This window comes from Pezoporus flaviventris, unplaced genomic scaffold (assembly GCF_033815535.1).
Source record: "Pezoporus flaviventris isolate CSIRO_AGI_PZ_B2104156 unplaced genomic scaffold, CSIRO_AGI_Pfla_v1 ptg000026l, whole genome shotgun sequence".
Lineage (NCBI taxonomy): Eukaryota > Metazoa > Chordata > Aves > Psittaciformes > Psittacidae > Pezoporus > Pezoporus flaviventris.
The window spans coordinates 2709580-2724211 of NW_026892574.1; the positions used below are offsets into that span (position 1 = coordinate 2709580).

The window sequence follows — 14632 nt, forward strand, 5'->3', positions numbered from 1 at the left end:
GAGCTGGCGCTACAAGCCTCCTGAAATCTGTTGGATCCAACTGTCACAACAACATTTTCAAGTGTACATTTAATGCTTGCAAAATTTATGTTTTCTATTAAATTAACAGGATTTCTAGAGCGGTGTGTACAAGACTGAACACGTATTTTCTTTGCTTAACTGATTTTAAGCTGGAACTTACTGTGTGCCTAAAAACATAAATTTATCACTTGGAAGGTAGCGAGGCTGAGATCAAATTCCTTTCTGGACCTGTATGCTATCCATTTTTATTTCGGAGACACAAGTACGCTAAAACCTTCAGAACCTTCAGTGAAGAGCATCTCACCCAATCCACACAAGGAATGGCATAGAATTAATTCTCCTTTGAGTGTTCTTAGAACAAACACTGAGGAAGTTGAGATATTTCAACAGATTCTTAAGAGCACTAGAAAAATAATGTCTGAATTTGTCTTACCATCATTGTATATCATCTGGAAAGAACACAACTTTGTACTTAACAAAAATCAGTGCAGCAAGAAATTAGGAAGATTCCAGTGTCAGATCTCTAAGAGCTTGTTTTGTGATTCTGGATGAATTAACTTCTGTCAGAGATCAATATTTTCCATGGGGAAAAAAAAACCAAAACAAATTCCAATTCAACAGCTGCTTTTCTGAATACAAAGTGGGTTTTGGAATAACCCTGTTATTCAAAAATGCGAGCATTCAAGTAACATCGCTCAGTACACTTTTGCTCTTTTAAGTTACTTCAACTCAGAGCAAAATAAAAGACCTCAACATAGCTGGAAGAAGAAATAAAGAAGTTAAGATCTCCACAAATAAGTAACCATAAAGAAACTAAGGCTTGACATGTTGAACAGCTACTGAAATATAACCTTCAAGGTTCTAATCTGGAGAAATCATTAAAGGGTCAAAACAATCCTGGAAGCTCTTTTTGAATCTCATCCTCTACTGGCTGTTTCTGTAGTAGGTGCTAATGATATTTTTTAAGAGGTAGAAATGTCTGCCAGGGCAAGGGGCTCTGACTGCAGTCACCAAACCAGCTGTACATTCACCAGGCAGCCCCATTTCAGAGATCACAGAAGGCTGGTCCTCGTGCATCGCCAGGTACTCACCCCCCATGCTCACAGAAGGAGTGTATACATTCTCTGCTGGTTTTGTCCCACAGTTTGACAGTTTTATCATCGCTGGCTGACACTATCAACCGTCCATCAGGAGAGAATCTAAGATAAGAGTTACAGAGATTAAGAAATGCATGTGGTCAACTGGATTTGGTCAGCTGTGAAGGTATGCTGGTAAACACACCTCACTCTTCATGAAGTCACACTGGCATTAATAAGATTAAAAATCCAGTCACTGTAAATTGAGGAAAGAAAAAAAGAAAAGAGCAGGCCATAAGTCCTCATATATCCCTAATGCCACAAGCACATAAAATAACTCTCAGGAATGTCTTGAGTCCGATTTAAGTTCTCCTGTCCTACTTGTTTCAATTTAAGTGTACCTCGAATTGTTTCTCTACCCTAATTCAAAACAATTGCCACCTTTGCCACAAGCATTCAGAGCAATACAATTACTCTCAAGATAACAGCTACAGCAGGAGAAGCTTCAGCATTCAAGTGCCTTAGAAGACTGTATTAAGCTCATATCTCAGTATTTCCTGTACAAGACAGATCAGTATGTCTTCAGAGGTATACATTTTACTGGAACAGGACTCAAGTACCTAACTAGAGATCATCATCATCCACACCAGAAAAACATGCTTTCTGCTCTGCTGCAGACATCTACAGTACTACCTGCCACTGCTACATTCAAGAAGTGTAATGAACTTTTCCCCTACAGAGAAGCTGTGGGTTTGTCCTAGATGCATATATACATAAAAACTCATGAGACACTTGAATCATCCTGAATACAAATGTGTTGAGAAGACGTTTATAGTCAGTCTCTGCTTTGAGGGATAAATCCCCATCTGTCAGAAAGCTGTACTCACCTGGCACAGCGAACCCAGTTTATGTGTTGACTGAGTGAGAACAGAAACTTCTGCCTGTGAACTGTCCACACTTTGACTGTTTTGTCATCGGAAGCTGTAACTAAGGACTGGCCATCACTGGAGAAATTAACACTTCTTACAGTTGCTGTATGAGCCTTGAACACAGTAGATTCTCCTTTGCTACAGTGAAGGAAAGAGCACTTTAAAACCACACAGAAGGGGAGCAAAGATATTATGTACCTGAAAACACAAAGCTTCTGTTTGTATTAACCACCACTTCTATAAGAACTGCATGTGCTTACATTAGGAATTAAACACTGATCAAACCCAAACAAACTGATGCTTTGTGAGCTATACAGGATACATAAGTAAAACCAGCTGTTCTAGTTCAACCAGAAACCAGAGCCCAATCCAACAGGAACCCGATGTTTCCTATAAAGGGAAAAAAAAGCTATTGCTTATTTGTTCAACCATTTAAAACAGTATTTATGGAAATATCAATACAGAAGATGCTGAGATTCTGTACTGTTACCAGGTTCTTTGCTGCAGGCAGGTGAGAGGGAGGTAAGTGTTTTCAGAGTTCATCTAGACGAAGCCAAGTGGGCAACGGCCTCACAACTGTCCCTGTACTGGCCCATACTCCAGCTCAGCACTTTTGATGCAGCACCACACAAGAAATAACTCAACTGAATTCAGCATGCCTGATGTTGTACAACTCTGAGCAAGCCACCATTCACCCAGACAGGCAAGACAAAAGACAACGTACAGTTATTCCTTTTTACCCATGATTTCCAAATGAATGCAAGAGACATTCCTCTGGCAAATAAATGCAAGGCATGCTTAGAGATCCAACAGGTCCCTTTGTATGGGATTCTTGGTCTAAAATATGTCTCCAGCATGTACTGTACTACCAGGAGCTCCATATTCACAGACAGAAGAGAACAAGAGAAAGACATGGTGGTTTGCTCTCTTCTCCTTTAGGATTTAACAGGCTTTATACTGAGACTATTAAAACTTTAAAGGCCAGGAAATCAAAATACTACATACCTTCAGCAATATTCCCTCCCTCCTCAGAAAAGGTCACAGCTGCCTAGCTTAATTTAATCCTTTATCTGCCAGAAGGCAAGGAACAGTAAAGGTTACCTCTCAGAAAAGTTTCCCTTCTGTCCAAAACCACAGAACATCCCCAAATCTGACAAACACTCATGAAGAAAACAACAAAGTTCTGTCAGCAGGGCTCAAAATAAACAAATCCCAAAGACAGAAATCGCATGCCAGGAAGGTGTTAACTCCTTCAGTAACATAACACCCTTGAAAGGCACCACAAGTTTTCAGATTCTTTGGAAGCAGTGTCTTCACCCATAGACCATGGGGCTGCTTCTCCCTCCCCTTTTACTGAAAGTGCAACACTGGTAAGCTGAAGGTCTCAAACCTGATGTTGATCAAAGAGGACTTTTTGTTGTTATATTTATGTTTCAGCATCTTGCTTAACACTGCCAGAGAAGCAAAGGATGGATTTGCTAGGAGGAAAGACAAACTGGGAGAAAAGGGAAGAGAAAAATCCAGCAGTTCACCACTGATGAGTTACGTGAGCGACCTCTTAATCAGCACAGGAAGTTAATACTAAGCTTTGCAAAGGATTTTAGTTTTGTTTCCAGTGCAATTTCAAAACCAAAGCACCTCTCCTTTATAACAGCTGTCACATAAAATGTTTTTTTCTGTCCCTCAAACAGATCCCAGTCCCATAGCTGGAGAACTGCTATCAGAAAGCAAGGAGGAATCCCAACCCACAGTTAAAACACCACAAGAGACATTGAAGAGAATAAATACTTACACACTGGGAACCCATAAACGGACTGTTTTGTCTCTAGAGCCTGAAGCCACAAGGTGACCAGAAGGTGAAAACTGAACACACATCACTGCATCTTTGTGGCCCACAAAGCGATAGGCTCTCATCTGAGGTCTCATATTCCAGATCATCAGGCACGAATCCATTGAGCCACTTGCTGAAATACAAAGTAAAAACAAAGCCACACAAAAACAAACTTGCATTAATTCCCCTCCACTTACACTGAAACTACATTTCATACTCAGTTCACCATCACAGCTTCTAGAATCTCAAGCACCTTGTCCTCAAAGCTTCAAAGTACTGCATATTGTATATTTCACTGTTAATTCAAACAAAGTCAGTCGTGCATTGGCTTGGACTGACAACTTCCAAGAGTCAGGTCATGCAACAGCTGCAGAAGCAAAAGCCACACAAGTTGCAAAACTCCTTCCACATAAACACACACTAAGGAAACACAGAGGAAGTCGTGAACGAAGGTGTTCATATCACTTTTTAAATTGGGAAGCAAGGACAGCTATCAGCTGCAACAGATTCAATATCACGTAACATACTACAGATTAAGCAGAGAAGTGCTGCAAGTTGGTGACTGAAAGGCAACTCAGCCACATCACCCTCCCATCCATCTCCTTTACTGCAAAAGGTTGATCACATTCAGCTCAGCAGTTCTTATATATATGAAAAACACAAGCTTGCAACACAACTAGAGCAGTGTTCAGTTCGCTATTACCAGGAAAGGTCTGCAGGACTTGATGGCTTTAAGGAACTACAGATGGAGATGCGGTCCCTCCATCTCTTCACACTGACTCTTTGACTCATGCCTACTTCTGTACTCATTTGTGGGAATGAAAAAACAACCGAACAACAACAACCACAACTTGCCTTTACTCTTGGGCTTCTGAGAACGGAGTGCAAGAGGGCAAAGGCATGCTCCAAAGACAGGAAGAAGAGAAAGGGCTGGAGGGAGACCCCAGAGGGCAAACACTTTACTTAGAGGAAAGTGGCCAATCCTCAAGACAGATGCTGCTTTTTCAAGATCACCCTCAGCAGCAAGAGCAAAGGGTCACTTAAGCTACATCACCCTCTCTATCTGACAGGAGCTGTATCAGTCCCTGCCAAGAATACCAGGCAACAGGATTCCTAAACACAAGAGTAAATTCCACTTCAGTCTAAAACTCCCCTGCCCAGGTCCCATCACCAACTCAGAGCAGTGAAAATCACCCTAGTGACTGGAAAAAGAGTAAACATATGCCTGCGGTAACTTAAAGTCTCAAACAAATACTCCTTCAAATCAATTCTAATGCCTAAATAACAGAAAACTTTGTAGATTTTTCCAGAGGCAAACACAGAATATATGCATCCTAGCCTGCCAACAAACCCAAGCTGCTTCTGTACTTCTCTACCCGAGTGCCAAGTGGGGCACATCTTCAGGGAAAGCTTATGATGTTCCTAGAAAAAAAAGAGCAGTTTGATGGTAGGTTTTGACATAGCAGGACCATAATTACAAGAATATTTCACTTCATTGGTGATATGGCAAAACACCAAACAGATTTTGCTGGAAATGTCCTATTTCAGTTATTTCAACACAAAAAAATAATTGTCATCCCTCTTCCTGTTATTGATTTGGGATTCATATATGCATAATGAATGAACCTGTTTGGAATGGGCATGTTCCCTACGAGAAAAAAGTCCTTACTTGTCAGTTCAGTTGTTTCTGTTTGGGTTTGTATTTTATATGTTTCCTTACAAATATTGAAATTTAAGGGGTGACAACTGTGTAAAAGTAGACTGAGCTGCAGTTCAGTGTCAAGAGGTTTGAATGTTAGTCACAACTACACCAAGTCATTGCCTCGCAAGGATCCCAAGTTGTAGTAGGACAGCTTCCCCCAGACTGATGTTAAAAAATTCAAGGAAAAGAATGCTCTGACATCTCAATAAAGCACTTCAGTATCATGCTGCTTATATGCGACTTGTTTGCAATAACAATTACTGGGCTGGGCAAGCACTCTAATGGAACAAAGACCAAGTCCTCTAGGTTTGGTTGTTTTATTTCGCAGGGCAGGAACAGGGAAAAACAACTTCAAAATCTCCTAAGTCTGACCCAGCAGTACCTAAAAAATAAAAATCCTCAGAATTTGTTCCCTTTCTTACCCGATGTAATTTATCAAAAATATTAAGAACATCTATTTCACCACCCAGATGGAGGCAACAAAAGCCCCTTTACTACTTCTGGAAGGCCATTCAAAATAACACTAAATTACATTCAAAGCACCCTTGCTAAACAAAGATCTGCACTGACTGGATAAAGATTTAGGGGTACACAAACAGAATCACGGACGCAGAGCAGAGCCAGATCTTGCTCTGCACTCAAAAACACAGGAAGTGGAAAGGAAAAGAGAGCAGACAGTAAAAACAGCAACAGGGAGGAAGGATCCAAGACAAGTTTGATTCCTTTTCACTTCCTTATAGCTTCCAGAGCATTGTGTAGGTTGCAAGATCCAAAACAGGATTATTACCCACCAGACAGCTGCATTTCCATGTACTCATGCCTGATGTGCCCAATGCCTCAAAACTATCATTTCTGCCTTATCTTCTCTGTGAGTCCACCATGCCACACAGCAACTTCACCAAGAGCTAAAACCCCTCCTGATTCCTACCTCAATGCACACACAGTGGGTTACTGAACAGTAACTAGGACACAGGCCTTGGCATGACCACAAACAGCTGTCTAATGGGGAGAAATGAAAGATGGAGAAGAAAAAGTAAGATTTTGCCTTAAGCTGCCCTACTGCATGGTAAGGCCAGGTATGGGAAACAATAAGTTACGGTAGATGTCCCTAAAGCTCTAGCAGGATGCACACTATCTGCCACCCTATGGTTCAACAACAGGGTTCATTTTCAAAGCACATAGAGAGAGGTTCATCCTGAAAATCTCCAAAATCTCTTCGTCATGAAAACAAGTTCTTTCCTCTTGTAAAGCTCAGTACCTCCACTGCTCCCTCTGTTTAACTAAAAGAGAGAATCTCTTTACCATCTGGCCATCAAAACACAGAGACAATTTACCCAATTGTTTCTTATTGAGACTGAAGTCCACGCTAGTGACAGCATCTCTGTGGCCTTTGAAGTGTCTCTCCAGGGACGGATCTTCCTAGAAGACAATAATGTTCAAGCACTATAGATTAATAATCACTTTTGCACAATAACACTATTTTACTTCTATGACAAGTGAGCCAGGCCACATACTCATCAGGTAGAGACAAGAACACTGTGCAACACAAAATGCACATCACATGTATCAACAAACTTGAAGAGGCAAATGGTCCAAGCCGATAACCCCCCTGGACCTTCGGTGACTTGCATGAGCGATCCATGCACTTTAACAACATGCCGCTGGAACAGAGATCCCAAAGCTGACTTTGGAACAGATCAGCTGTGTGTCAGTGACCACCTGAACAAGCAGTCAAGCTCAGCTTCACTGAGAGCTGCTCATCTCAGCCCAGGTGTAGCCAGGAGGCCACTGTTAGCACAGAAGGGACACATTTGCAAGACTTAACACACCTGTTGAAACAGACACGTAGAAACAGAACTGCAGCAAAACAGACTGAGCCCCTACCCCTTCCCTAGGGCTGGGAAACACAGCATTTCCCTACCCAGCACCTTGCTGCAAAGGCCAAGCAAAGCCTGAAGTCAGGGGAGAAGAGAAAAAAAAAGGAGAAGGGAAAAAAATAAACCAAATGAACCAAACACAGCACACAGAGAACCACTACAGCAGCCTGTAACACCTGAACACTGTCCAGACTTCAGAATGGGCTCATCAGCCTTCAATCCCCGCTCTCATGCACACAGCCTCTGCTTCCCTGGCAAGTCCCCACCACAGCCTGCTCCCCCCAGGAGCTGACTGCAACTCCAGCCTCGTCAAACAAGCACCTGATGCGCAGATAAACTCCACGACTCGTTAAAAGTTGTAAAGTAGCAAGCAAATTCCTCTAACCCCCTTGTACAACCCCCCTGTACAACCCCCCCCCGTACATTGGTCAACCCTCTGCATCACAACCAGCTCCAGAAGAAGGGGGCTGACACCCTCCCACAACACCCACCACCAGCCCTCCCCACATCCGGAGCCCCCGCACTATTCCCCCCCCCCCCAAACACAGACCCATCCTGCTGCAGCAGCACCCCAAGCCCCAGCAGCATTAAGCTCCCCCAGCTCCAGCACTGCGGAGCCTACAGCACTAAAGCCTCCCCTAAACCTACCACTGCTTCCCGCTACCCCCAGTCTCGGAGCTCCCCCAGGCCTTCCCTCGCACGGGCCGGCAGCACCAGCACCACGCCCGCCTTCTCCCTCACCCAAAGCTCCACCCCGGAGCCCAGCGCCCCCCGCACCACCCGTCCCCAGAGCCAGGACCCCCCCGCACCACCCGTCCCCAGAGCCAGGACCCCCCAGCACCACCCGTCCCCAGAGCCAGGACCCCCCAGCACCACCCGTCCCCAGAGCCAGGACCCCCCCCAGCACCACCCGTCCCCAGAGCCAGGACCCCCCAGCACCACCCGTCCCCAGTGCCAGGACCCCCCAGCACCACCCGTCCCCAGAGCCAGGACCCCCCAGCACCACCCGTCCCCAGTGCCAGGACCCCCCAGCACCACCCGTCCCCAGAGCCAGGACCCCCCAGCACCCACCCGTCCCCAGAGCCAGGACCCCCCCGCACCACCCGTCCCCAGAGCCAGGACCCCCCCGCACCACCCGTCCCCAGAGGCCGGAGCCCCGCTCCCCCCCGCAGCACTCATCCCTCACCCCGCAGCCGGCGGCCATGGCGGCTCCCGCGCGCCGCACTTCAGTTCTCGCGCGTCCCGCGGCCCGCAGCAACGGTTCCGCCCTCGCAGGAGCCGGAAGAGGAGAGCTGCGGCACTTCCGGCCGGGGCGGCGCCGTTAAGGGTCCGGCTCCCCGGTCCCGGCAGGGGCAGCAGCCGCAGCCGCAGCCGCAGCCGCAGCGTGCCAACACACAGCGGGCCGGGTCGGAACAGGCCTGACAGGAAGGGCCGGGAGAGTCGGGTCCTCTGAATACATCCGGCCTTGTCTTGAGGGTGCCCAGTGCTGTTACGGGAGTCTCTTCGCTGTTACAGCAGTCCTTACAGTGTTTTGGCTTTGTTAATGTGTATTAGTTAACGTTATACGCTTGTGAGGTGGGCTGATGCCAACCTCATGAGGTTTAACCATGCCAAGTGCAAGGTCCTACACCTGGGTGGGAGCAATCCCAGGCACAGCTACAGGTTGGGCAGAGAAGAGATTCAGAGCAGCCCAAGGAGAAGGACTTCGGGGTGTTGGCTGATGAGAAAATGAACATGAGGCGGCTTCAGTGTGTGCTTGCAGCCCAGAAACCAACCGTATCCTGGGCTGCATCCAAAGGAGCGTGACCAGCAGGTTGAAGGAGGTGATCCTGCCCCTCTGCTCTGCTCTCGTGAGACCTCACCTGGAGCATTGTGTGCAGTTCTGGTGTCCTCAACATAAAAAGGACATGGAACTGTTGGAACAAGTCCAGAGGAGGCCACGAGGATGATCAGGGACTGGAGCACCTCCTGTATGAAGACAGGGTGAGGAAGTTGGGGCTGTTCAGCCTGGAGAAGAGAAGCTGCGTGGAGACCTCATAGCAGCCTTCCAGTATCTGAAGGGGGGCTATAGGGATGCTGGGGAGGGACTCCTCATTAGGGACTGCACTGACAGGACAAGGGGTAACGGGTTCAAACTGAAACAGGGGAAGTTTAGATTGGATCTAAGGAGGAAATTCTTTCCTGTGAGGGTGGTGAGGCACTGGAATGGGTTGCCCAGGGAGGTTGTGAATGCTCCATCCCTGGCAATGTTCAAGGCCAGGTTGGACAGAGCCTTGGGTGAGATGGTTTAGTGTGAGGTGTCCCTGCCCATGGCAGGGGGGTTGGAACTGCATGATCTAAAGGTCCTTTCCAACCCTGACTATTCTATGATTCTATGAATGTAAGTAAAGAGGAGATTAAATGTTATGAGAAACTTCCATCTTGTTTGTACTTGAGTAAAACAAAGGACAGCAGAAGCTTAGCGTGGTCTGTGAGGGATGAAGGGCACCCCAAAGAGAACAGCAGTGTTGAGGTGCCTCTGATACACCATTGAAACCCTCCCAGCATCATGTGCAAAGCACTCCAGCCAGACAAACTCCAGGGGCGGTTGGATCAATAAACAAGCAGAAGGGATGCTGCAGAAATAAGAGATGCTTTGCCAAGTCTTGCTGTGGTACGGTGATCAGCGAAATCGTGTTGTACCTGAACACCTGGTACAACAGGTGTTGTACACAGATCCCAATGTAAAGGCAAATCTGGGGTGCAATGATTTGGCTGGGGCACCTCACACATGCATAAGCAGCTGTCCATTACCTCCTGCCCTTTGAGTTCTGGGTATGAAAAGCCATGTTCCTCCCTCAGACATGGCCTTTCTGCCCACATAGCTATGGATCTTGGATCTACATCTGAAGCAGTTTTCAGCATTGCCCAAACTGTTTCTCATTACATTCTCTGGCATTTGACAGTTAGTTTTGGTATTTTTAATTCCTCTGCACAGAAATAAACCAGAACACAAAGAAGACGCTAAACATGCCTGAGATGCTGCAGAAGCCAGGTTACAACCCATTTTAGAGAAACACAAAGACAGAAAGCTGTTGTGGTGGCGATCGCACTTATTAAAGCAGGAAATGGGAACATTTGTTTTTATCAAAGGATTCCACCACCCAAAAAAGCCCCCAGCCCACCTTCCAGGTGATGCACCAGCAGCAGCCACGGGTGGCTGCTTCCCTTGCCAAGTCCTCAGCCTGGGGGTGCCACTGCCTAACACCAGCAGCCCGCGGGCAGGACGTTCACACCTGCAGCAGGCCCGAGCAAAGGCCAAAAGAATTAGAAGAACTTTCACGCCAAGTTCTTTGGAGGAAGAAGGGCCCTCAGGAGCAACAGGCACACATCAGGTCCTCGGCTGGAGAGGACGGGGTCCTGAGAGCGCCCAGTTCCGCCGGAGCAGCGCAGGCCAGGCTCCGTCCCAGCATCCGAATGGCTTTATGGCATTACCTGGCCCGGGTTTGGGCAGGACGGGATTTTCCCATCCCTCCTGGTAAGCCAGCCCCCTCCCAACGCCCCCGCCGGGGAGAAGGACCTGAGGGCACGTGTTGGCACTGTGCCGCAGGCAGCATGGCAGAGCCAGCCCCGCCGGGAGCGTGGCTCCTGCTTTCCTTCGGATGACCACCTGGGGGCAGGCTGAGGCCTCCTCCAGCCTTCAGTGTTCTGGAGATACAGAAATTAGCAGGAGAATCGATCAAACACAGCATGATCTCATTAGATGAATCATGCCAAACCGGGCAGCTCAGTGTGAGCGAGCGGTGTGCTGCTGTGGCAAAGCAAACCAGCAGGGTGCCGAGTTACATTAAACGAGGGCATCACCAGCAGAGATGAAGTCATCATCCCACTCAGTGCTTGTCGGGTCACACCTGGAATATTGTGTTCAGTTTTGTCCCCAGTGTACAAGATGTGAACAGGCTGGAGAGGGTCCAGAGAAGGGCCACAAAGATGATCCAAGGACTGGGAAGCCTGCTGAGGAGAGGCTGAGAGAGCTGAGTTTGTTCAGCCTTGAGAAAAGAAAGGTCAGGGGAGACCTTTCCACCATGTCCCAGTATTTTAAAGAGTGGCCACGAAGAAAATAGAGGCTCCCTTTTTACAAGGAGTCACATGGAAAAGACGTGGTGTGATGAGCACAAGTACTCCCAGGGAGATTCCACTTGGACACTAGAGGAAAAGTTCTTCACAATGAGAACAATCAGTCATTGGGATAATCTCCCCGGGGAAGTGGTGAACTCTCCAGAAATGGACACTGTTAAGATCTGGCCGGACAGGCCGCTGGGATGCCTAGCCTAGGTCATGCTTTGCTAAGGCAGGTTGACTCAGATGATCCTTTTGATCCCTTCCAACCTGGTATTCCATGATTCTACAACTCCTGGACATTATATAGTAATTCTCAGCAACTCCTCCCCTGGGGTCATTTGTTTGACCGTGAATCAGGAAGAGGCCAAAAAGCTCCAGCATCTGCCACCTCTGTTATAATAACAGAGCCTTGCATTGCCAGCCCTGCAGTTCCTGCACTGCAAGGCAGCACTCAGTCATGCTGAGCAGCACCAAAGCTAGTGCACAGCATTAGACCCACCCACAATTCAGGTGGGTTATCCTTGCGTGAAATTACAGCTAACCTTTGACTTCAGGCCCAATTCAGAAAGCCCTGAACTTCTTGCTAGAGTGATCTAGCAAGTAAACTGAGTGTTTACCACTTCTGTATTGCAAACCCCAGTTCTCACATGCGTTGTTAATCTTTAAACACACGGGTTTCTGTACAGAATTCTGCAGTTTTAAGAAATACCACCAGGGGCACAAGGTACCAGGCTTCAGAAAGCCACAGTAAGGCTGTGTTCCAGAAAAAGCCGAGGTGCTCAGCAAAACCAGTGATAGGACGAACTATTTGTCATCTACAGAGGAAGCAGCAAGAGATGTGGGCTTGCTCAAGGCAATGCGCACAAACTAAGACGGAGCCAGCAACTGCACCCAGGTCTCCCATCACTAGCAGCACTCTCTGAAGAAGGTCACCCTGTCTCCATGACCACCATGATCCCAGCATGGGTATTCTACAGCTATTTTGTGTACCATCCCAGTACGCCCTAGAGAGGGAGGCAGAGGCCTTGAGCAACCAGCCCTGCAATACTTTGGCATAATCACCCCAAATGGCTGGAATGGGACAGCCACCCTGTTATTGCCACTTTGCATCCAGAGAACACAGCAGGGATTAGAAAGCCTACACAGACAGCTGCAAGAAGCCAGAAGTTGCAGGTGAAGATCAACATAGACCAGAGCACGTCTCTGGACTACATTGTCCTCGTTGCTGCTGTGGAAGGAGGTAGCTGCAGTTTAGGCACTGCAGAGGGCACCAGGTCCACCAAGGAGCTCAGCTGATGGCAGCTACGCGGTCCCATGACTTCCATGGGGAGATGCTGCTTTACATCAGCTGAAGATGTAGTTTGCTGCCACAGTGATTTTGTCTCTTACTAATGACTTTGTCTTCCCATCTGTGCCAAACTCTCTTATTTATAGTACACAAGTTTTTTTTCTCCCGCCTGCCTTTGTGCTTGTTATCCTTTCTTACAGAGGTAAGAAAAAGATAGGGGAAAAAATCTTTTTGTCAAGTAAATCTGTCACTGACCTAAATGGAAATTTGTTCGAGCAAATTCAGAGAGAGAGAGCTTTGATCCTGTGTGAGTAAGAGGGGAAAGGAAAGGGGAGCAGACTCTGCTGCTATCAGAACAGATCTTAACTGCTGGGTAACAACTAGGCAATGGAGCAAAAGCCACATGAGTTTAAAAAGGAAGCTCAGCCAAAGGTCACCTGGCTGTCCTAGATGTTCATTATCAGAGCCTTGAAAAAGGGAGGAAGGTGACATCAGCTGATAATAGCAACGACTGGAAAAAGCTGACGGGGCTGGGGGAAAGCAAAGGGTTGGCAGAACCCCGGCACTGGAGCTGCTGGGGCCACAACGAGAAAATCTGTTTGTCAGATCTGAAGCATTTCCTAGGCACCGAGCCAGAAAGAGCCCTGGTCATTGCAATGCCATGTTTTATTTGCTGCCTTGTCTTTGCAGGTGTTTGTACTGCTTTCACTGATCATCCGTATAGCTGAAGCGGTGAGGGGAAGGGTGACAAGGGGACAGACATAATGAGACTGGTACATATCCTGGAACACCAGAGGAATACACAGCCTGTGTGAAACCATACAGTTCTTCAGCCATCCAAGAGAAGTGGAGGGAAGGGAGCTCATACATGCCTACAGTTTCCTAAAAGAGGAGAACAATCCAGTAGTGAGAAGTCCTGGCAAGCTAAATCCAGCCAGAATCCCATCAGCAGCTTTCTGGGCATCTGCAAAGTTGGCCCCTTATGTTGGTTCTAGTGTCTTAAGCCACTGTAAGTTCTTCAAATCTGTTACATGAATGTGGATCAAACCCACCTTTAAAATAGCTCAGTACCATTGGCTCCAGCTCTGCTGATCCTGCTGGGTGAGGACAGGTGGCTGCTTTCAGGGACTGAACTTTCTCTGCTGTTGCCTGCAGGGGTGAGCGGAGTTCAGACTTCACTGAACTTAGCATTGCGTCAACCCAGAACCCAAAGTGCACAAAGGCTGGTACTAGAAAGCACTAACTGGGTTCACTGGAGTGAAGCTGAGACCTTTGGGGCCATGTGCCTGGCAGGGGCATTGCCACACAGGCACTGGGGCAGGGGCAGGCCTGGCTGGGGCGGGTGATGCTGCACAGTCCAGCACCAGCCATCTAATGAACCACAACAGTGCCAAAGGAGTGAGCTTTGGGTTCTTCCTCTCTCTCCATTAGGCTGCTTCCCAAACAGTACTGATCATTTGGCTGGGCCACGTTTGGCCTTAACGTTTAAGTCTATAATCTTGTTAAAAATCTTTATCTCAAAATATGCAAAGTTTGGGTCCTCACTCTGTGCATTAGAGAAGGGTATCGGTCTGCCCCTACTGAAGGGTGTTGATTTTCCACACAGTGTTACATGGGAGGAGCTAAAAGGATCCACACTTAGCAGAGTGGGCAGCAGGACACTGACCTTTCTAGAGAAACTCACATTGCACCAAAGCACACAAAAGCACCAAGTTTGGTCAGCACAGGGAAGCACGCAATCCTCTGGTCCTTCTAAAGCTTTGCACTCCCAGTGGCCTTGCACCTCCTGAAGATGCAGGGTGGCCGT

The 14632-nt window shown here is 47.4% G+C and overlaps 1 protein-coding gene across 1 annotated transcript in view; it reads right to left on the reverse strand.

Annotated features, from left to right (window-relative positions):
* Window positions 1–8737, reverse strand: part of POC1A (POC1 centriolar protein A) — a 59415-nt gene extending 50678 nt beyond the window's left edge. Inside the window, exons 1-5 of the mRNA XM_061458389.1 lie at window positions 8623–8737; window positions 6894–6978; window positions 3819–3990; window positions 1985–2164; window positions 1113–1220 (exon numbers count right to left, since the gene is read on the reverse strand). Of these exons, the coding sequence (XP_061314373.1) occupies window positions 1113–1220; window positions 1985–2164; window positions 3819–3990; window positions 6894–6978; window positions 8623–8640 (563 nt within the window). The 5' untranslated portion in view covers window positions 8641–8737. The remainder of the gene's footprint in view (window positions 1–1112; window positions 1221–1984; window positions 2165–3818; window positions 3991–6893; window positions 6979–8622) is intronic.
* Between the last annotated feature and the right edge of the window lie 5895 nt (window positions 8738–14632).